The 22,928-nt window shown below is 44.2% G+C and overlaps 1 protein-coding gene across 1 annotated transcript in view; it reads left to right on the plus strand.

Annotated features, from left to right (window-relative positions):
* Positions 1 to 1,591: 1,591 nt before the first annotated feature.
* LOC139384757 (ras-related protein R-Ras2) overlaps positions 1,592 to 22,928 on the plus strand; it is a 41,215-nt gene continuing 19,878 nt past the window's right edge. The window contains exon 1 of the mRNA XM_071129630.1: positions 1,592 to 1,986. Coding sequence (XP_070985731.1) covers positions 1,885 to 1,986 — 102 coding nt within the window. The 5' untranslated portion in view covers positions 1,592 to 1,884. The remainder of the gene's footprint in view (positions 1,987 to 22,928) is intronic.

Here is a 22,928-nt window from a genome sequence, read left to right on the forward strand (position 1 = left end):
TCAATTGAAGTCAATTCATTAGGCCCTAATCTATGGACTTCACATGACTGGGCAGAGGCGGGGGGGCATAAGCCCACCCACTTGGGAGCCAGGCCCAGCCAATCAAAATTATTACAGACAGAAATACTCTTCAGCATCCCCCTCCTCTGACGATCCCGCAGGTGAAGAAGCCAGATGTGTAGGTCCTGGGCTGACGTCGTTACACGTGGTCTCTACAATTCTCTAAAATTACATTGGTAGAGAAATAAACAAATTCTCTGCCAACAGCTCAGGTGGACCATTCCTGTGGTTGGCATGGAAATTGCACGCTCCCTCAAAACTTGAGACATCTGTGGCATTGTGTTGTGTGACAAAACTGCACATTTTAGAGTGGCCTTTTATTCTCCCCAGGACAAGGTGCACCTGTGTAATGATCATGCTGTTTAATCAGCTTCTTGATATGCCACACCTGTCAGGTGGATGGATTATTTTGACAAAGGATAAAATGCTCACTGACAGGGATTTAAACACATTTGTGCACAGCATTTGAGAGAAATAAGCTTTTTGTGTATATGAATCATTTCTGGGATATTTTATTTTAGCTCATGAAACATGGGACCAACACCTTGTTGCGTTTATATTTTTGTTCAGTTTACATATATAAACACATGCACCAGTGTTGCATAAAGTATTGCTATATACTGGCTGGAGGCTATAAAACATCCTTCTAGAAGCTCAGATATAGACCCACTTGTATGCGTCACCAAGATCACTGTGGTCACGCATGCATGCCATTGCCACAGAATAGCAGAACTCAGTCAGCCTTGACGGCTCTGACAAACACACACGCACACACACACACACACACTTTAAATAAAATCAAATCACATTTTATTGGTCACATACACGTGTTTAGCAGATGTTATTGCGGGTGTAGCGAACTGCTTGTGCTTCTAGTTCCGACAGTGCAGCAATATCTAACAAGTAATATCGAACAATTTCACAACATATACCCAATACACACAAATACAAATAATGAAATGGAATTAAGAACATATAAATATGTGGACAAAGTGCCTTTGTGTGAAAGCTCTCACTCTGGGGGCCTTGATATTGGCCAACGGTGTCTGTGAGGACAGCGCTTCACAGCTGTGGAAAACAGACAGTGTCAAGCTGCAGCATATCTTCCCATTTTTTAAGGTAATACATAGAAATTAGCCAAAAGCCATCCCTCCAGGCCAGACTAAACTTGTCTTTCCCACTAACAATGATGTGCTACTTGGAAGATAGACGTATTGATCATCCAGACCATCAGAGATGAAAGTATGAAATCCATTACAATCACCATCCATCCATGTGTGGGCTGGATGGTGGATAGTGTTAATTACATTAACACGGACATTAATACTGCATGACCTCATTGTAGCCTACTGAGGATAGTCTGTGCAAGGCCCAAATGAATGCTTATAAATGTTCTTGTTGGCACAGCACATAAAGAAAATAATTGTAAGCCCTACATGAAAGGAACATAGATCATAAAACGAGTATTCTACAATGGTAATTTTTAAATGTCCCTTTAGTCGATGCTACTCATGAGAAGTAAAGTGCCCCTAGCGACGGACATTTGTATTGGACTAACTGATTACTCCTTTCTGTTTCACATCTTAAAAACGCAGTGGTTAGCAACACCTTTGAGGGCGTATGGACTCGGTCGCCCGTATTTCAGTGAGCAGCACCGTTAATTCCTCTAGTCTGGAACGGATTGTAGACGCAGTTATCATTTCAGTCTATTTAGGCTCGCGATTTTCCTTCGTTCCATTTTTCAACTGAAGGCCTTTCACTGAAAAGTGGGTGTCTCCTCACTACTGGTGTTCAGACAGCGGCGAGTGCAGAAGTGTGTCCTCGATGGCAGGGTGGAAGGACGGCTCGGTGCAGGAGAAGTATCGACTGGTTGTGGTTGGAGGTGGTGGTGTCGGAAAGTCAGCCCTAACTATACAATTTATCCAGGTTAGTAAATAGTCGACCGTTTCTCCAGCCACTTTGTACGGAATGTTTGGGAATCTGGAGGGAGGCTGGCTGAGCTGTTGCGAATGGGGACCCCACAAGCGTATGATGGGGTTTAGTTCATTTTCTTCTCGCAATAGTGGGATATATTCGCCGAGGCCTGTTTAGCACAGAACATATTCTGGGAAAAAACTTGAAATTGTGTTTAGATAAAATTTGTATTTTGAGCCTATTTTTCAGTATAATGAATAACAGGTCAATTGGCAACGTAATCTCGCTCGGCTATGGAAAGTAAATTGTGGAACAAATAGTGAAGATATAGTCTCACAATTGTGATTTAGGCTGAACTCTGATGTAAGACTGTATAATCTAATTATTATAACATTCGGCTACCTGTACAGGTGCAATTTAAAAATATTTATTTTCAAAGTTGAGTTGTCAACATCTGTCTTGTTTTGGAGCTATATTTGAGTGGATCGCTACATCAGTCTATAATTGTTGGCTACAATATAACACGTCGTTCAGAACCTCTGGGCCTGCTGTACTTGAAAGCATAAATCTGAAACAAAACTCCTATGTAAACTCACATTGAACAGGCACATTGAACAGGCACATTGAACGTATTTTCCATCATACCCATTAGGTGCAGTATTGACAAATCTCTTGCCTACCATTTTTATTCATGTAGACCCATGTTCATTATCAGACATTGAATTTGCCTATTGAATAGCCTAATAACAGTTTAGCCAACAGACTAACTAACATTCATTTGGATCCAAAAAATCTAAGTGAATCAGACTATGATATAAAGAAATTCCTACACATCCATAACTGTAAGCATATTCATTACAGAGAATATCCCTGCATGCATGCCTTTCTCTAACGTTGATATCATGTGTGAATCTTGATCAATCCCTTTTGTTGCTCAAACAGTTGCAGAGCAATGACAGCTGCTGCTAAAGACAGTTGTTGTTAAAGCCAGTGGCCCAAGCAGCCATTTCCCAGCCACAGTTGTCCTTTATAGTCTTGTCAATGGCATTCCAACACACACAGTGTGTTGTCCATAGGTGCCCACACTTTTAACTCTTTGTCTTTCCCCTTTCACTATCAAAACCTTTATATTCACAGTTAGTTTGTTTGTGAAGGTGCTCATAAAGATGAAACTGACAATGAGTGGACAAGCTTTGGAATCCTCTTTGTGTCTTCAGGAGTCTAATGCCAGGTCCTAATTCCAGGAGACTAGACTGGGGGCGGGCAGCTGCATGTCTAAAGTGACTGAGACAATAGTGGGGCAGTCAGCAGCAAGTGCTGCTTGGGGATTTTGTTGTGATCTGAAGGTCTAATAAGGTTTCAGAAAGCTCATTAAATGTATACCAGGGATGTTGGTCAGATCAGATTACTGTACCACGGTTCAGCCATTCGGACCCTATTCTTTTTTGGAATGGAACAGTAGGCTAAGTATTGAATAAACACTTCAAAGTCCTTTAGTATTTTTAGCAAATACTTGAGTTTTGGTCCAAACAAGGAAACATGCACTGTTGACTTGTTCCAGTAGGGATAGGAAACAGTAAACCACAGTACAAGTGCCTTATTACAGTGTAATGAGACAGTAATGTGATTAATTACCATGTGATATGTAACTAATAATACTGATAGGACAGTAACACCAAGATAATGATAGACTGGTTATTACATTTTGTTTGAGCAACAAGATTGTTGTTTGTTAACAAGATGAGTAGAATATAGGGTAGGTAGGAGAAGACTGTATGCAGCTCAGCGATCAGCAGTTCACAGATATTTTCTGGATGATTGCTTTGTCATGGCAACGGTGCCTCTGGAGCCTTTAGTTGAAACTTGCAGGTCAGTCCGCACTCACTAAAGAACATTCATTTGGGAAATAAGACCATTTTTTTTGTATGCACTTAGCATTTCAGAATGTGTCCAATACAGTCTTGATCAACACTTTTTATTCCTCTTTATAATAACCATACCACAACTGTGTTCTTTGTGAATAGCGGTATAAAATAATAATGTGCAACCATATCTTTTAGATGAGCATCAACCTCTTATTTGTCCCTTGACATCCAAAATGCAAAGGAATTCCCAATATATACAGTATGTTAAATCTGTGAGAAATGAGTGCAGTATAAACGGCCTATAAGCTCTGCATGCATAGTCTATAGCAGGGTTCCCCAACTGGTGGCCCGCTTGTTGGACATAAAGTACTGTAAAAACACCAGGAAATCAGCTCCAAGTCATTTTAATTTTGGAAATATTTTACAAAGTATTCTCACACATATGAGAGAGATGTGTGATTGTTTACAAATGTAAGCAAGGCTTGAAATGATTATGTTTTTGTTCAATATTATATATGTTTGGCTTCTTGAGGTCAATTTGCATTCTGCAAATTGTTTGTAACAATGCTCCGGCCCTCTGACCATCCGCTCAAGAAAAAAATCAGCTGAATCTAGTTGATGATCCCTGGTCATAGGCTCTGGATCCTCACCCAGCCCAAGCAATCTGATCCAAAATCTAAACCACAGAACTTGGAGGGTGGGATGGGATGTGACTCACCCATGGCCCAGCCAGAGCACTGAGCTGAGAGAGAGAGAGGGCCAGGGGTCTTTCAGACTGTGCTGTGGGAGAACACACATACTTTAGCAGAATGTTACAGCAGGTTAATATCCTGGGCGGTGTGTGTGGGGGACTCAGTGACACACTGCCTGGCCCTGCAGCATTTAGGTTTCTTCTGTTTTATTTGTGCACCATTGCAGCTGGCCAAACAAGTGCTTGAGCTTAGTAACCAATATCATTCATCTGTTACTGGGTGATTCATAGCCCCTAAAAAGGCAAAGGAAGTTCTATACTTGGCTGAGCACCATTACAGTGTTTTATGCCAACCATTTGGCTGTCACTTTGCTTTTCACCTTGTAGGCAAGATCTAGTCCAAATTGTAGTTGGTGTGTTGACTGCATTCCTTTCCGTATTTCTTTTGTATATGTCTGTGGATGTAAAGAAAATAAATGAATTTGGTAATGTGTAGAATGTTGACATCATGGAAAGCGCCTACATCCTATTAGAGTTTTCTAGAAGCCGTCTGCCAGGGGAAAAGCCTCACAGCTGGCTGTTGAGTCCAGACTTTCCCATCCAGATCTGTGGAGGTGTGGAGGGTCAGTTTAGGTGGAGGACGGAGGGTTGTCTGAGTCATGTTGGGTTAATGACCATGGAACAGCCGGAATCAGCGCCTTTGGAAAAGGAAGTCCCTCCACTCCTGTTCATTTTCTATGGACCTCCTAGATTTGAAAAAGAAAACATGAGCTGCAGCCTGCCTAACTGGCTGGGCTTGTGGGTGTGGTGGTGTGCACTTGATGGAATCAGACAAGATTTACTGGTGAAAAAAAACCTGACGCCATATTTAAGGTAAAGACATTACAGAGATACAACCACGGCTCAGTAACCACGTTTCCATCCACAGTTTTTATGCAAGTAAAGTCATACCTTATAAAAAATCTTGACAGTTGTGATGGAAACAGGAAGTTTTGTGAAATTTTATAAATGTCCACAGATCCTTTTTTTGTTCGACACGGTGGGATCTTTTTGTGTCGGCAAAATGAATAATGTGAGAAATGGTGGGGAAAACGCTTTTAAGCTTAAATAGACCGTTTATTAGGCTACAGATGAAATAAGTTATGAATTTCAAAGGGTGGTGAAAGTGTACAATGATCTTGATGCTCCTTTCCAATAAATATCGAGGGTCTTATTCTGGTGACATGATGATCGATGCTTGACTGCTTTTTGACAAATACAAACATTCCCGCTCTTATTCCCGCTCTTATAAACAGTCTACCCACACTGTATCTGTGAGCTGTTGGATAGAGCGCACGGGCCAAGACCAGAGTAGACACATTTTTGTATTTAACACAAACGTTTTTTGTGACAAAACTATCGGTAGAGTTGAAAATGTGATGGAAACATTGAAGTTCAGATTTTAATCGGAAACATTTTTTTATCTGAAACATGCACTGATTTTTACCTGAAACAAGTCAATTTGGTGGAAACACCACTGGTGGGAAAATGTGCTTATTTTCTTCATGCGTATTTTAGAATGTTCTCATGAAAATCTGTCGCCGATTGGATGGAAACCTAGCTCCTGAAACCGCTGTAGTGTATACTAGACTAGTCACACAATGGCTGAAGTGAGGGTCCTTTTACAGTGCAGGGAGGATGATGTCACTCTTTACAATAACAGAGTGACAGGGCCGGCAGGTCATCGCCACTGGGAGTAGTTGAAGTAAAGACACAGCCAAGCCAAGCCAGTGAGTAGAATGGTAGAGAGGTGACATAACATTGAGTCATCTAAAACAAATTGGGACACAGAGTGTTATTCAACAGATGGAAAACATGACTCAATGTGGGGTGGTGGGATTCAAGCCATTTGATCCCATATCTAATGTCTCTCATTTGTTTGACCGATGGTATGAACACAATTTCTGCTATGGTTCCTTTGTGGAAGTTATCATTAGCAACCATGGCACCTGTGGGAGTGAAATGCTATCTTCTCGCCAGACTGGATGACAGAGGAGTAAAGCATGGTGTTGCATGAACACACAGCTGCTAATATTAGTCCTTATCACTGACTCTCTTTCATTTCTGCTGGAGTTGACTCCCCGCTGTTTGATTCAGTGGGAGAGCACAGTATCCAGCCTGATAGAGTCATGAAGGATTAGATACAGACCAATATAATCAGAGGTTAAAGACACCTAAACAGTGAGTACATAAGTACTCTCTTTCTTTTTATTTCTCTCGCTCTTTCTACCCCCTCTCTCTTCTCTCTCTCGCTCTCTCTACCCCTATCTCGCTCTCTCTATCCCCTCTCTTGCTCTCTCTACCCCCTCTCTCTCCTCTCTCTCTCCTCTCTCGCTCTCCCTACCCCTCTCTCCTCTCTCTACCCCCCTCTCTCTCCCCTCTCTCTCCCCTCTCTACCCCCTCTCTCCTCTCTCTTGCTCTCTTTACCCCCTCTATCTCCTCTATCTACCCCCTTTCTCATTCTGAGCATGGTTTTGATTACTGAGATGATGTCATTTAGGAGAAATGCTGCTGCTCTGGGTTCTAATTGAATAAATACAGATTAAGCATGTAGGCGTCTTTCCTGGGCATTTGCAGGCAAGGTGTGTGTGTGTGTGTGTGTGTGTGTGTGAGTGAGTGATGGGGTTTGGGGATTGTTTCATGCACATTTCTCTGAAATAGACGCAGCGGGCTAAGTAAAGTGTTTGTTTGCAGCAGTGGTGATGGGGGTGTGCATTCCCACACACCCAGGACAAGGAAACTGCCATGACCAGCACACTTTAAACCTATTTTTGGACATAAGCAGTGTTGTAGCATTCTATCTAGCTTGGTGATACGTGATGTATCACCAAGCTAGATAGAACCTGTAGATAGAACCACATACCATATACCGCTGATCCATTTTGGTTTGAGCTGGTTTTTCATTTTCTTTGAGGGTGTGTGTGCGTGTGCGCGTGTGTGTGTTTGGTAGTGCTACCAAGGCGGGTGATGAGGGAACATTGTTGGTTTTGTTCTTCAGGAGGGTCACCTGTTGATTTCTCACAGAGCTGGCTCATTGACTGAGCGTTTCTGTGAAGTGAACCGCTCTCAGAGCTCATAGCAGGGAAGTAGTTTTCACAGCACTTCATTCCGAGCCACTAAAACAAGCAACTCTCCTGCTTACAGACCAAAACAGTCCTGTAGAAGTAATTTTCCAATTCCATATGGGTGTTGTCAGAGGGAGAGAAAATGCATACATTTCCCTCTAACCTAAATGTTCTAATTTGATGAACATGTTATAATGACCATACACATTCCTATGAATGTATTTGTGTGATAGTTTTGAGTGCATGATGCAGCACAATGTTTGTGCAACATTGTAATCATGTTTAGTTCTTAAAGGCTTAGACTCAAGGGTTAAGAGATAACGTTGAAATTATTTTGGTTTTCAATGACACAAGTCTGTGATGGTCTCTTACCCTAAAGCAGGGGTTCCCAATTAGATTCAGCCGTGGGCCTATTGTTTTCTTGAATGGAGGGTTGGGGGGGGGGCGGAAAATCATTATAAATCATTTAAAATCCTGGTGATTTTACAGTAATGTATTGATTCTTTGCTCAGAACTTAGGGGGGCCAAATAAAATTGTCTGAATTTGGCCGGCGGTCCAAATTTGGGAACCCTGCCCTAAAGGATAAGGAATTATGTAATACCAGTCTGTAATTTGATATTAGATTGAGTCTGAATAAAAACCCTATGGGGATCTAATCACAATTAAACCCATTCAGCAGGTCTTGCAGTTGGTGTCTGTTTACCCAGAGACTGATGTGATGTTATTCTGAGCAAAGATCAGATTTATTATTGATGTATCATTAGACTGGGTGGAGTCAGGTTTCTCTGCTATCTTTGTTTTCTGTCCAAACATCTAGCATTTGTACCTCAATAGGCAGAACATGGTTACATAGTAGTGCTGATCATAACATAGTACATTTCAATAAGGTCAGATCAATGATAAACTCACTGTCCGTGGTCCCTGTGGTAAAGAATAAGGCAGGAGATCAACTCTGACTGCTCTTTTAAAAAGTTTATGGAGGACCACTTCCTTGTTGCCTGGGTAACAGACCAGAACCTGGCATAGTGCCATGGGTCAGACCAACAACCATTCTCGTTCCCTGAGCAGGGGTGTCGACTAGCACAGACTTTGCTGATAACTACTTTATTGAGGGAAAATGTACTTGCGATGACTGTGATATGTGGTTGTCTCGTCAAGATCACCCTTAAAGCACCAAGAGAATGTATTTCGACCCCTAAAAGCACCAAAAGTGGTAATTTTTTACACAATTGGAAATTATGGCAAAAAAAAAGTCAAATAGTAACACTTCTTAATTTATTAACCTTTTTTAACACAAGTAAATGGTTTAAATTCCCAAAAATAAGCAAATATTTGAACATTTTCACACATTTCTAGTCAAGTTATTCATTCACAGTGTTGTGTTTCTGTGATACTCAGAGGCTGAGAAATTGGCGATTGAGCAATTTTTTAAAACATTTTTTTTAACTGAACCTTTATTTAGGTAGGCAAGTCAGTTAAGAACAAATTCTTGTTTACAATGACGGCCTACCAAAAGGCAAAAGGCCTCCTGCGGGGACGGGAGCTGGGATTAAAAATGCTAATAAATGAAATAAAAATATAGGACAAAAGACAAATCAAGATAAGAGAGACAACACAACACTACATAAAGAGAGACCTAAGACGACAGCATAGCATGGCAGCAACACATGACAACAACATGGTAGCAACACAACATGGCAGCAGCACAACATGGAAGCAGCACAAAACAGGGTACACACATTGTTGGGCACAGACAACAGCACAATGGGCAAGAAGGTAGAGACAACAATACATCACGCAAAGCAGCCAGAACTGTCAGTAAGAGTGTCCATGATTGAGTCTTTGAATGAAGAGATTGAGATAAAACTGTCCAGTTTGAGTGTTTGTTGCAACTCTTTCCAGTCGCTAGCTGCAGCGAACTGAAAAGACGAGCGACCCAGGGATGTGTGTGCTTTGGGGACCTTTAACAGAATATGACTGATAATCTGACATACCGGTATGACCTAAAATAGCCACCGAGATGGGCGTTACAGGCAATATGGTCACCGGTGTCATCAGACTTTTAGGTCTAACTTTGGAACGCTATGGGCTTGTTTCCAATTGCATCTGAAAGATGACTGAAAGATCAAATTGGTATAGAGACATTGACTGGAATCGTGGCCTCCATCATTCTTAAATGGAAGAAGTTTGGAACTACCAAGACTCTTCTAGAGCTGGACGCCCGGCCAAACTGAGCAATCGTGTAGAAAGGCCTTGGTAAGAGAGGTGACCATGAAACCGATGGTCACTCTGACAGAGCTCCAGAGTTCCTCTGTGGAAATGGGACAACCTTCCAGAAGGACAACCATCTCTGCAGCACTCCACCAAGCAGGCCTTTATGGTAGTGGCAAGACGGAAGCCACTCCTCAGTAAAAGGCACATGACAGCCTGCTTGGAGATTGCCAAAAGACACCTAAAATACTCTCAGAACATGAGAAAATAGTTTCTTTGGTCTGATAAAACCAAGATTGAACTCTTTGGCCTGAATGACAAGCGTCACGTCTGGAGGAAACCTGGCACCATCTCTACTGTGAAGCATGGTGGTGCCAGCATCATTTGGTGATGTTTTTCAGCAGCAGGGACTGGGAGACTAGACAGGATCGAAGGAAAGTACAGATGAAAACCTGCTACAGAGCGCTCAGGACCTCAGACTGGGGCTAATGTTCACCTTCTAACAGGACAACAACCCTAAGCACACTGCCAAGACAACGCAGGGGTGGCTTTGGGACAAGTCTCTGAATGTCCTTGAGTGACCCAGCCAGAGCCCGGACTTGAATCCGATTGAACATCTCTGGAAATACCTGAAAATAGCTGTGCAGCGACGCTCCCCATCCAACCTGACAGAGCTTGAGAGGATCTGCAGAGAAGAATGGAAGAAACTCCCCAAATACAGGTGTGCCAAGCTTGTAGAGTCACACCCAACAAGACTCGAGGCTGTAATCGCTGCCAAAGGTGCTTAAACAAAGTACTGAGTAAAGGGTCTGAATACTTATGTAAATGTGATATTTCAGTTTTTTTTTATGCATTTGCAAAAATCTCAAATAAACTGTTATTGCTTTGTCATTGTGGGGCATTGTGTGTAGATTGATGAGGATAAACAAATATTTTATCCAATTTAGAATAAGGCTGTAACGTAACAAAATGTGGGTCTGAATACTTTCCAAATGCACTATATATATTTTCAGGGTACATACACCTACACCTGTACCAAAATTGGTGCTTTTATCACAAATCTTACTATTGAATCCATATTTTCATCTTAGCCACGCACAACTAGTATACAGAAGAGATTACATTTTTGACCCCTGTTGGTGATTTTAGGGTTAAGATGAATGCATTCATTTTAAGTTTGTAAGTCTGCTAAATGACAAAAATGTAAAGATGCATAAAAATAATAATCGGTCTGGGATTTGAATGGACAGGATGCACCCGCCCATCTGCATGCAGTGGGTAGAAGAGATCTGCTCGGGTCCAAAAAGTTGGGACCGGACCAGAACAGAACCGAGGACAATCAGACCCAAACCCGAATGGACTCGACGACAACCAGACCTAGACACAACTCGTACCCTAACAGGTCCGGGCCTAGACCAGACCCGATTGGAACGAGTGACAAAAACTGCCTGGTCACAGTTGTAAATAAGAACTTGTTCTCAACTGGCCTACCTGGTTAAATAAAGGTAAAATTAAAAAAAATACAAAATATTTCCAAATTTCTCTTCTGGTTAACAAATACATCTTTACATGTTGGCCAGGCCTTCTATAAGTAAATAAATGTACCCTATTAGCGTAAAATAAATATGCTATAGCCTATGCAAATCCGTGGTCTGGTCCACTCTGGTCTATCAGCTGTAGTAACATAGACCTGAGACCCACTGACAATCAAATAGGACCCGACCTGAGGGAAAAGTTAAAATTTTGGACCTGGTTCGGGTCTCGGGTATTCAGGTTGGGGTCTCTGTATTCAGGTTGGGATGGACCCATGAAGACCTCTAGTGACCCATTAATGCCTCTTGTGGGTGGTGTGGTCCACGTTCACTGAGGGCAGGCCTTTCCATTGGCTCCTAGTGAATAAACTGCATTACAGAAGGCTTCCACTGAAGGCAAGTCTTCTCATCACGACTATTATCAGTGTCTAATTGACCCTGAGTCTTAGACAGACAGAGACTAGAGACGGGGGGAGTCGGTGACACTGATTGCCCCCCCCCCCATGTAGAAGTGCTCAGAGAGCTTACTACTGTGTTATTCCTGTATATTTGATGGATATTAATGTTGATAATGTATGGTCAGGTGGAATGTTCCTCCCTGTTGAGTTTCACTATACTTGAGTGCCACAGCAAATCATTTTTGTTGTTGCTCTAACATGTTTATTACATGGTCATTATTCGTAGAGGAGAGGAGATGATAGACATGTGTTGAGGGAAACAAGTGATGGTTAGAGAAAAGCAGTGGGTATGTGTTTACCCCTCCCCCTCGATTCACCACAGGGCCTCCTCTCTCTCTCACACAAGAAAATGAGACTGGGCTGACAGTTAGTCAAATAAAACCACAACAATGGATTCTACCTCTCAGCTTGCAGAGGATAAGAGTTGTTGTTTCCACTAAGCCAGTGAATTTCTTTGGGTAGAATTCAGTTTCTATTTCTATCCCCTTTTTCATGCAGTCACAGTAAAAAACTATTTCCAGTTCATCTGTGGGTTTAGCATACAGTGACTGTGATTCTCTATGTTCTCAGGGACAGCAGGGGAGAGGATCCAGAGAGTGCATGTGTTTCTGTTCAGATAATCACTTCCCACCATGAACAGGAACAGATTAGAATACGGCTGCCTGGCCTGGGGCTGTGTAAATGTTCATGGTCTGCACGGACACAGGGAACATATGCCTCCCATCTCCAAGCTCACACAAATGACATCTGCTGGAGGATCTGTCGCTTATGCTTACCAGCCTCCCCTCATTTGGCCCGATCCATAGAGTCACATTGAAACAGGGAATATCAAAGAGTGACAAGAGGAAAAGTAACGTGTGTCACATGATCTTTAACACAATCTGCTTTGTGTGAACTTTGGTCTGTAACTGTAACTTTCTCACATATTGAGCTTCGACTTGGTTGACTATTGACATAAGATATGGGTTCCTCTCAGACCTCTATCATCTATGACAGGGGTAGACAGCCCTGTTCCTGTAGTCCCGCAGGTACGGCAGGATTTTGTTCCAACTAGGCACCACACCTGACCAACTGAGCTAATTAAACAGTTCAGTGATTGCCTAAATTCAACTTTCCAGGTCAATTAAATCAAACACATAAAGTTCCTGTGGTCCTCCGGGACCAGGGTTGTCTACCCCTGATCTATACTGAATACAAATATCAACGCAGTATGTAGATTGTTGGTTCCATGTTTCATGAGCTGAAATAAAAGATCCCAGAAATGTTCCATACACACAAAAAGCTTATTTCTCTCAAATTTGGTGCACAAATTTGTTTACATCCCTGTTAGAGATACTTTCTCCTTTGCCAAGTTAATCCATCCACCTGACAAGTGTGGTAAATAAAGTAGCTGATTAAGCAGCTGGGGGCAATAAAAGTTCACTATACAATGTGCAGTTTTGTCACAGAACATAATGCCACAGATGTCTCACGTTTTGAGGGAGTGTGCAATTAGCATGCTGACTGCAGGAATGTCCACCAAAGCTGTTGCCAGAGAATTCAATGTTAATTTCTCTACCATAAGCTGCCTCCCCAACATTGTTTAAGAGAATTTGTCAACCGGCCTCGTAACCACAGACCTCGTGTAACAACTACAGCCCAGGACCTCCACATCCGGCTTTTTCACCTGCTGGATCATCTGAGACCAGCCACCCGGACATTGGATGAAACTGAGGAGTATTTCTGAGGAGTATTTCTGTCAGTAATAAAGCCCTTTAGTGGGGAAAAATGTATTATGATTGGCTGGGCCTGGCTTGCACCCCTGCCGAGTCCTGTGAAATCCATATATTAGGTCCTTATGAATTTATTTCAATTGACTGATTTTCTTATATGAACTGTAACTCAGCGAAATTGTTGCATGTTACGTTTTATATTTTTGTTCAGTATATGACATGGTGAGGCTGTGGGTGTGTGACACAGCACTGTATGTGCATCCTTTCCTTTGACAGATCTTTGGTCTTGGCCATCGTGGAGTTTGGAGTGTGACTGTTTGAGGTTGTGGACAGGTGTCTTTTATACTGATATCAAGTTCAAACAGGTGCCATTAATACAGGTAATGAGTGGAGGACAGAGGAGCATCTTAAATTAGAAGTTACAGGTCTGTGAGAGCCAGAAATCTTGCTTGTTTGTAGGTGACCAAATACTTATTTTCCACCATCATTTGCAAATAAATTCATTAAAAATCCTACAATGTGATTTTCTGGATTTTTTTTCTTCTCATTTTGTCTGTCATAGTTGAAGTGTACCTATGATGAAAATTACAGGCCTCATCTTTTTAAGTGGGAGAACTTGCACAATTGGTGGCTGACTAAATACTTTTTTGCCCCACTGTATGTGCATCCTTTCAAGCTCAAGGGGCTGTTTCAGTGGCTGTCTATGGTCAGTCCCCAGGGGCCGGAGTTGTCACTCTTTTCCCCCATCCCTAGCAAACACAGCTGATTAAACTAATTTCACTGTAATCTGAAAATGATGATTAGTTGATTATTGGAACTGGGTGTGTTAGCTGGGACAGGGGTAAAAGTGTGACACCAATCAGGCCTCCGAGGACTGGAGTTGCCCATCCCTGGTCTAGACTCTATGGTATGACGTGGATGGCTGTCAGTCGGCCTTGGGACTCCAAGAGCCCATGGCTTCTACCTGATCCAGAGAGAGGCAATTGGTCTCTCCCCCCCCCCCCTCTCTCTCTTGATCTGTTAGAACATAAAATATTTGTCTGTCTGTCTTCCTGTATGTCTCTGCCTTTTATTTACTCTCAACAAATATGTAGTGTCAGATCTGCCAGGCTGTTAGGTTTGCTATACTGCTGCTACTACAGCCCATTCTTTTAGTTATGATTTGTTGACGTGTTTAATTTGCGCTCAGTGGGGATGCCCTGAGTGGGTTGGTTTTGAGAAACATTAAATTAGACATGGCTTTTGTTTTCTTCTCAAATCTGTCCGTAGAGGCCATAGTTGTCCACACTAGCCACACGATATTGTTGCCATAACATTTGACTATCATCTTGCAAAATCATGATCTGATCTGCCTAAAATGTCTTGTGTCAACAGTACCACAGCATTCCAGTCAGTCTGGTCCCTGATCTCACCACAGCACGTTATACTGGTTCTGTTTGTTTGATTTGGGTAGATCTGATCTGAGTCCCAAATGGCACCCTATTCATGACTGACTGTGTTGGAGTGTCTGAGACAACAGTGGCCTGGAGACATCGTGTATGGCTCCAACAACAAACAGCAGTGGCAGTTAGAGAAAGGAGAAGAACCCACAGCTTCTATTATCCTCCTGTTTGTTTTGATTTCATTTTCTCTCCCCAACCTCTGAGTACAGCAGTCTCTCTGGGACAATGTCACCGTGGATTAGGCATAATGACTGTTTCAGGAATTCACTGGATCAAGCTCTCTTTGTTGTTTAAAAAATAAAAGATGCTAGAGCTGTAACGATTCTCCTCTTCTTCTGACGAGGAGTAAGAGAGGTCGGACCAATGTGCAGCGTGGTAAGTGTCCATTTTAGTTTATTAAACTGAACACTAAAGAATACAAAATAACAAAGTGAATGATACAAACGAAAACAGTCCTGAAATGTGAAACAAACATTACAACAGGAAACAATCACCCATAACTCAAAAGGCTACCTAAGTATGGATCTCAATCAGGGACAACGATTGACAGCTGCCTCTGATTGAGAACCATACCAGGCCAAACACAGAAAACCCAAAACATAGAAAAAGGAACATAGACAACCCACCCAACTCATGCCCTGACCATACTAAAACAAAGACATAACAAAAGAACTAAGGTCAGAACGTGACAAGAGCCTTGATGTAGGGTTGGTCAGTTTGGTCCCCCAGTATATGAGTAACGGTTTGCATTACTGAAAGATACAATCCCAAACGGGCATTAAAAAGGCACAGCAATCGTCAAAACAATAATTGGATCGGTCCCTATCTGAACAAATGTAGACAGGGCTAATCATGATACTCACTGATCACAATAGGAGGAATTCCTAGCATTCCTTCTGATGTTTGCTTGCTTTATGTGTGCTGTTGAGAACTAATGTAATGTATGCTGCAGTGTCAGAGGCAATCCTGCAGAGTATGCTGAAACATACTCCCTCCAGCCCAACACTGCAATTTGACTCAAATCTAAACCTGTGTTTACTCAAATCACTCCTCACTCCAGACAGTCCTCTTCCCGACTCTTGTGCAGTCAGAGGATCTGTTAATTTAATTATTAATAGTTTGCTTATCGAGTTAAGCTTGGCAAATGCACCTCCTGTCTGAATCACAGATCATCTCAGGCTGTTGGTCCCTGCTGGCTGCCTGTCACCCAAGCAAGAGAGACTGACAGAGAGAAGAGAAGTGTGGGTACTTAGGAAGCTGTGTGTGTTGCCTTTGATAATCCCTGTCTCTATTCATGCCACTGCTGAGGCCTGTTTCACTGTGACAGTATCATTCCTCGCATCAGAGATTCATATAACAACAAGATGACTATGGGAAAATGCCATGCTGTGAAGCTCATGCCCCCATATCTCTCAACCCCATGCAGCCAATCTGACTAAAAGGCTTTTATACTAGGCACAGAGGATACTCTTTAGTCAATTTGTTTAGGTATTGTTTCTCGGAATCTATGTGCCATTTGTCCCTCATTATCATGTCTCTATAGACGTTATTTTTCACTGTGGGTATTGTAGAGAGAGTGCCATGTCTCTCCTGCATCACTGTTATTTCCCATCTAAATGTTGTAGAGAGAGTGATTTCACCGTGCCTCTCTACAGTCCATTTCCCATGTGGGTGTTAGAAAATCAATGTCTGTATAGATGTAGAGAAGTGAGGAGCTGTGTCAGACAGAATGCAGCTAGCTGACCAAACCAAGGGCTTGTCTGTTAGAACGTCCACTCCTGGGACTAACCCCTCTGAGTCTGTTCCCAGGAGGACAGGGAAGGCCAGGCAGACTGATTGTGTGTCACTGAGAGCCTGGTTCTGGGACGTCCCGTCACTGGCTGCCCTACCCTGGGGCCTTGGCTAGGCTTAGGCAGGCTCTGGGCTGGCTGACAGTTGGCACTGTCTGGGCAGGCTGCTGGCTGTCTGCAGACAGCTGAGGCTAAGCTGAGACTGACTCATTACTGCTGGGCACCTGCTGGAAGAGAAGGGAGGAGTGAGGAGGAGAGGAGAGGAGAGGAGGGGAACAACCCCTCTCAACAGGTGAGAAGTGCTACATGAATGACTCCCCATATGTGCTGATGACAGTGGGTGAGCAGGCGTGTGGGCTCCTATGCCCGCAACAACTGGTCCTGGGCCTGTCTTGTGGTTTGGCTCTTAATGGTTAAGGTTCCAGATGGGACATGGAGAGCTGAACTGTAATCTCTCCCCTCAGTTTTCATGGGGTAGGTAAAAAGAAATGGCAGTGGGGAATAGTGGGAGGCTCAGCTGCTGTTCTGTGGCTGCTAAGAGAGACAGGGTCACTGGTTATGGCTCCTAATATGTACTCAGCACCAGTTGGTCTCAACAAACACAAATGAACGAGAATGTTTAGTTGGCACAAGCAAGCGCACACCAAGTCAACAGCCGCCTAACAAGTGTGTTTCATTAATGCTTGGTATGTGTAACCAAAACATGTTCCTTTATCCTGCCCTCAACCTGACTCTAGACGTCATTTAAAGTGGCCAAGTTGAGGGCCTCACTTCTTTGTTTGATTTAGCTCAAGCCATATCAACTTCCCTCAACGGGAACGGTTTGTGGAAGTGAAATATATCACCTATATCATCATCATGTTGTTACGTAAGGGCTTATGAGGCCGGTGGGCTGCTGGGCTAGGTCTATGTGGGGGAGGCCTGTCTGTCTGTCTGCCCTGGGCCTTGGGGCTGGGAGCAGGAGAGTGACATCCATTAGCTCTTATTTATGAGGAGCTGCATGCTGAGGTAATAATGTTTCCACTGTCTGTGTTGTGTGACTGGTGGCCTAAAACGGTAATGGTGCTGCGTTTCTGACACACTGCCAAGGAGAGGCCTTATTCCTCCTGACATATCACCCTCTGCAAAGCTTACCATCTGGAGAAACACCACTAATGCAAATACATGGAGCGCTACTACAGCAGATGGAGGGAGATGAATCTGTAACAGGAGCTGTACTGTAAAGTAGGATACATGTCATACCTGATATTACTACTAGTAAATGAAAGTGGAATAAGAACAATGTGGGTGGTTGGGTGCTAGGTGGAGAACACAGGGCGGTGTGTGTTTGATCTGGGGTGGTCAGGAGAGGCCCTGTCCTGGGTCCCAGTCATGGTTTTTACTCACAACATGGCTGACTGGCCATAACTGACCCCTGACTCTCTGTGCATCTCTTCTACAGCAACCCGTAAGCTCATAGACTGTCCTACTTCCTGTAGTGGGAAAACAACCCTCTATCCTATCAGATGCAGCTTTATGAGGGCTTATCAGTATTATGTACCCATCTCATATCTCACTCATAATAAACAAGCCTAGTCAGAGGGGTTGGGTTTAATGCGGAAGACACATTTCAGTTGAATGCATTCAGTTGTATCCCCCTTTCCTTTCCCTAGTGTCCTCATCTCATACCAGACCTGTGTCAGAACTGTGGCACAGGTTGTTCATAGCCCATCGTGGCCATCTCTCTCTGAGTCCCTCTTACTGTGGGAACTTCAGAGCCAGCTATCACCCCACTCTCTTCTGTTAGCTTTGTTTCAGCCACCACATACAGTGAGCTCTAAAAGTATTGGGACAGTGACAATTTGCTGTTGTTTTGGCTCTGTACTCCATAATTGTGGATTTGAAATGATACAGGTTAAAGTACAGACTGTCCCCATTAATATGAGCCTATTTTCATCCATATCAGGTTAACCGTTAAGAAATTACAGAACTTTTTGTAAAAGTATTGGAACAAATCCACTTATGTGTATTAAAGTAGTCAAAAGTTGAGTATTTGGTCCCATATTCCTAGCAAGCAATGATTACATCAAGCTTATGACTCTACAAACTTGTTGGATGCATTTGCTGTTTGTTTTGGTTGTGTTTCAGATTATTTTATGCCCAATAGAAAATAATGGTAAATAATGTATTGTGTCACTTTAGTGTCAGTTTCATTGTAAATAAGAATAGAAAATGTTTCTAAACACTTCTACATTAATGTGGATTCTACCATGATTACGGATAATCCTGAATGAATCGTGAATAATGATGAGTGAGAAAGTTAGACGCACAAATATAAATGACTTTTTTCTGCCCCTCATAGCAAAACTACCGAAGACCACAGAGAAGGCTACATCAACACCACCACAATGGTTAGGCTTAAGGCTAGCTTAATGGGGGGAAGGGGACATTGGTAACATCACATGACCTGCTGGAACAGCAACCAGGCTCATTCACACACAGCTCTTTTACTGCACACTGTCGGCTCGAATAACTCTGTGGCTTTCTACTGTATCTAAAATGGTGCCTTGTGATGAGAAAACATGACCAGAAACTGGGGTTAAGAAAGAGATGAGGTAGTGGTGTGGTCAGGTCCCAGTGAACATGTTAAGTTGGCTGTGGATTCTGAATGCTTTGAGCTCTGGTGGCCAGACTGGGAAGAAAGGCCTTTTACTGGCTCCTCTTTGATGGCGCCCTTTGAGTGGGTTCAAAAGCAGTGAAAGTCCAGCACACAGTGATATTTAGCCTGCCGATTGAAGTTATAATGCCACGGAGGGCAGAGGAGCGCCTGGTTGGCTCAGCGGACTTGATCAACATTTCCCTCCCTGCTTTAGACTCAGCAGGAACACTCTCCTTGTTGCTATGCTCTTTATGGTGTACAGTACCAGGACCACATAGGACTTTCAGACCAAGGCCAGAACATATGCTTTTGTTATCCATGTAGTTTCATGCCATAAAGCTACTCTCTCTCATGTTTGAGGTGAAACGTTGCTACTGCTGTGGCGTGTGTGTTTGTGCGTGTCTGTGTTCTTTTCCATTTGGTGAAAAGTCATGACTCCTGTTCCAGAGAGCCCCCAGGCAACATGACCTAGTCCTGACACAGAGGAGGCCATGATTCTCTAATTGATGGTAACCTCACTATTATCCAGTCCAGAACTGTGTGCGGGGTGAGACCAGAGCAGAGGCCTCAATAGACTGACAGAGGGCTGCTGTGTAATTGTATATGTACACAGTATGAGCCCTGAGCACACGGGTGAAGAAGGCTCTGACTATGGAGAGCCAGTTAGCTAGTCGTTCCCCTGGTGATGTTTTGTACCATGGCCTGTGGCTGAGCCTTGGCTCCAGTGCAGTGAGAACATCTATTTGGGAGCTAAATAGATTTTGGTATCTGAGGTGGGGGGCTCCTCTGCTGGGGTGGGGCCTGGGCGTAGGCTGCTGAATGAGAGGCCCTGGCAGAGGCAGGGGCCAGGGGATCTGTTCTATCTGGCCATTGGGAGGATGACAGGCTGGGGGTGTTGTGGACACTTCATTTCATCGCTTCATTTGTTCAGAATCATTCTGGAACTTTCCTGTCTTTGCTCAGTCAGGTTAGATATGAGTTTTGAGATATGATAAAACAACAGGTAATGCTGGACATCAGCACTAGTTTCTGCTCACGGAGACCAAGGAAGAATTCAATCAGATGAAACAATTCCAGATGCTAAAGCCCTAGCCTCCACCTCAAATGTGGTCAGATGTGATGTGATGAGGAATTTATGAGGAATAGTAGAAGTGTTTTCAGTACACCTAAAAGATTTCCAACGTGGTGCTGTTTTCTATTGAAGCAGTGTAATAGCATTTACAGTAGAGTGATAGAGGCTTCCTTCAGCCTGAGGGGTGAGGTCCCTGGCGCCCTTTTAAGGCGGTGGACCCATTGTGTGCTGCTGGGCTCTCCCTCTTCATGTGTATTAGTTATTGAATTATTGACCTTTCTGGTTTGCATGAGCTCATGGGACAAGTGGGTTTTTCCCCAGGAAGTGTAGGCCTTTCACTCTCTCTCTCTCTCTCTCTCTCTCTCTCTCTCTCTCTCGTGCTCACTCTCCCTCTCTCTCTCCCTCTCTCTTTCTCTCGCTTACTCATACACACAACAAATTGTAATTGTGTTCTTGGCTGGAACTCTCCAGTGGGATGAAGTCACACATGAAGGTGAGGAGAGGGATGGAGTAGAGCAGACTGTAGTATTCGACAAGCAGAACCCCTACGCTCCCATCTGCTTCATGTTAACCCTTAATGGTGGCTATTTGTGCTGGGTGATGGTTGATTACTGACGGCTGCCGGAGGTCATTCGGCCCCTGGACAGTCCCCCAGGTTCAGCAGAGGTTAACCCTGTAGGACAAGGGAGGGCAGGGGAACAGGAAGGGGATGGCTAAGGGAGTGGTGTAAGTCTACAGCTGCCTGACTGACACATGAAACTCAATGTTCACAGGTGTTTATTTACTCTGAGCAGTTCCACAAGTGAGGCTGTTTTAAAGGACGGCTCAGTGTAAAAACTCTGGTTAGGGACAGAGATAAGATGGACTATATTCTGAAAAGTACACCTTATCAATGGACTTTGACCCTAAAGAGACAACAAAGCTGGATGTTTGGGGGCCCATTTTTTGAATGGCCAACTGTGGCTAGTGGCTCTCATCCTAGTGAACCCTCAACATGACTGTATCTAACACCCCTAATGGAAGCAGTGACCAGTATGATAGTGTAGACTACCCCTATAACATCCAGTATAATGGGCCAGTCCAGTTCGCCATTCACATCCATGATAAGCTGGGGAATGAAGGAGAATCTAGGGAAAGCCTGACTATGCAAATCCCTGGAACAGCTCTACTTCAAGGGTGGAGTTCTGTTGCTGCACTTCTAGAAACAAATGAGAGGGCTTAAGCAGGTCTGGAGTTAAAGCACCAGGCCTCACCGGGATCTGCTTTGAGCTGGCACTGGTTCAACTCTCCCATAAATCAATGCACATGAAAAGGCAGTTCAGTTCATCACCTGTATTTGAATGCAGTCATCAAGTCCTGCATACTTCCAAAACATGTAAGATTAGCAGTTATTTACTTCCCTACCCCTACTACCCCGTCTCCCCTACCCCTTCCTGGACCTCTCCTCCACAGTGTCCTGGTCCTACCCTACCCCTACTACCCCGTCTCCCCTACCCCCTTCCTGGACCTCTCCTCCACAGTGTCCTGGTCCTACCCCTACTACCCCATCTCCCCTACCCCTTCCTGGACCTCTCCTCCACAGTGTCCTGGTCCTACCCTACCCCTACTACCCCGTCTCCCCTACCCCTTCCTGGACCTCTCCTCCACAGTGTCCTGGTCCTACCCTACCCCTACTACCCCGTCTCCCCTACCCCTTCCTGGACCTCTCCTCCACAGTGTCCTGGTCCTACCCTACCCCTACTACCCCGTCTCCCCTACCCCCTTCCTGGACCTCTCCTCCACAGTGTCCTGGTCCTACCCTACCCCTACTACCCCGTCTCCCCTACCCCTTCCTGGACCTCTCCTACACAGTGTCCTGGTCCTACCCCTACTACCCCGTCTCCCCTACCCCTTCCTGGACCTCTCCTCCACAGTGTCCTGGTCTTACCCTACCCCTACTACCCCGTCGCCCCTACCCCTTCCTGGACCTCTCCTCCACAGTGTCCTGGTCCTACCCTACCCCTACTACCCCGTCTCCCCTACCCCTTCCTGGACCTCTCCTCCACAGTGTCCTGGTCCTACCCTACCCCTACTACCCCGTCTCCCCTACCCCCTTCCTGGACCTCTCCTCCACAGTGTCCTGGTCCTACCCCTACTACCCCATCTCCCCTACCTCTTCCTGGACCTCTCCTCCACAGTGTCCTGGTCCTACCCTACCCCTACTACCCCGTCTCCTCTACCCCTTCCTGGACCTCTCCTCCACAGTGTCCTGGTCCTACCCTACCCCTACTACCCTGTCTCCCCTACCCCTTCCTGGACCTCTCCTCCACAGTGTCCTGGTCCTACCCTACCCCTACTACCCCGTCTCCCCTTCCTGGACCTCTCCTCCACAGTGTCCTGGTCCTACCCTACCCCTACTACCCCGTCTCCCCTACCCCTTCCTGGACCTCTCCTCCACA

The sequence above is a fragment of the Oncorhynchus clarkii genome, chromosome 26 (assembly GCF_045791955.1).
Source record: "Oncorhynchus clarkii lewisi isolate Uvic-CL-2024 chromosome 26, UVic_Ocla_1.0, whole genome shotgun sequence".
NCBI classification, from domain to species: Eukaryota; Metazoa; Chordata; class Actinopteri; order Salmoniformes; family Salmonidae; genus Oncorhynchus; species Oncorhynchus clarkii.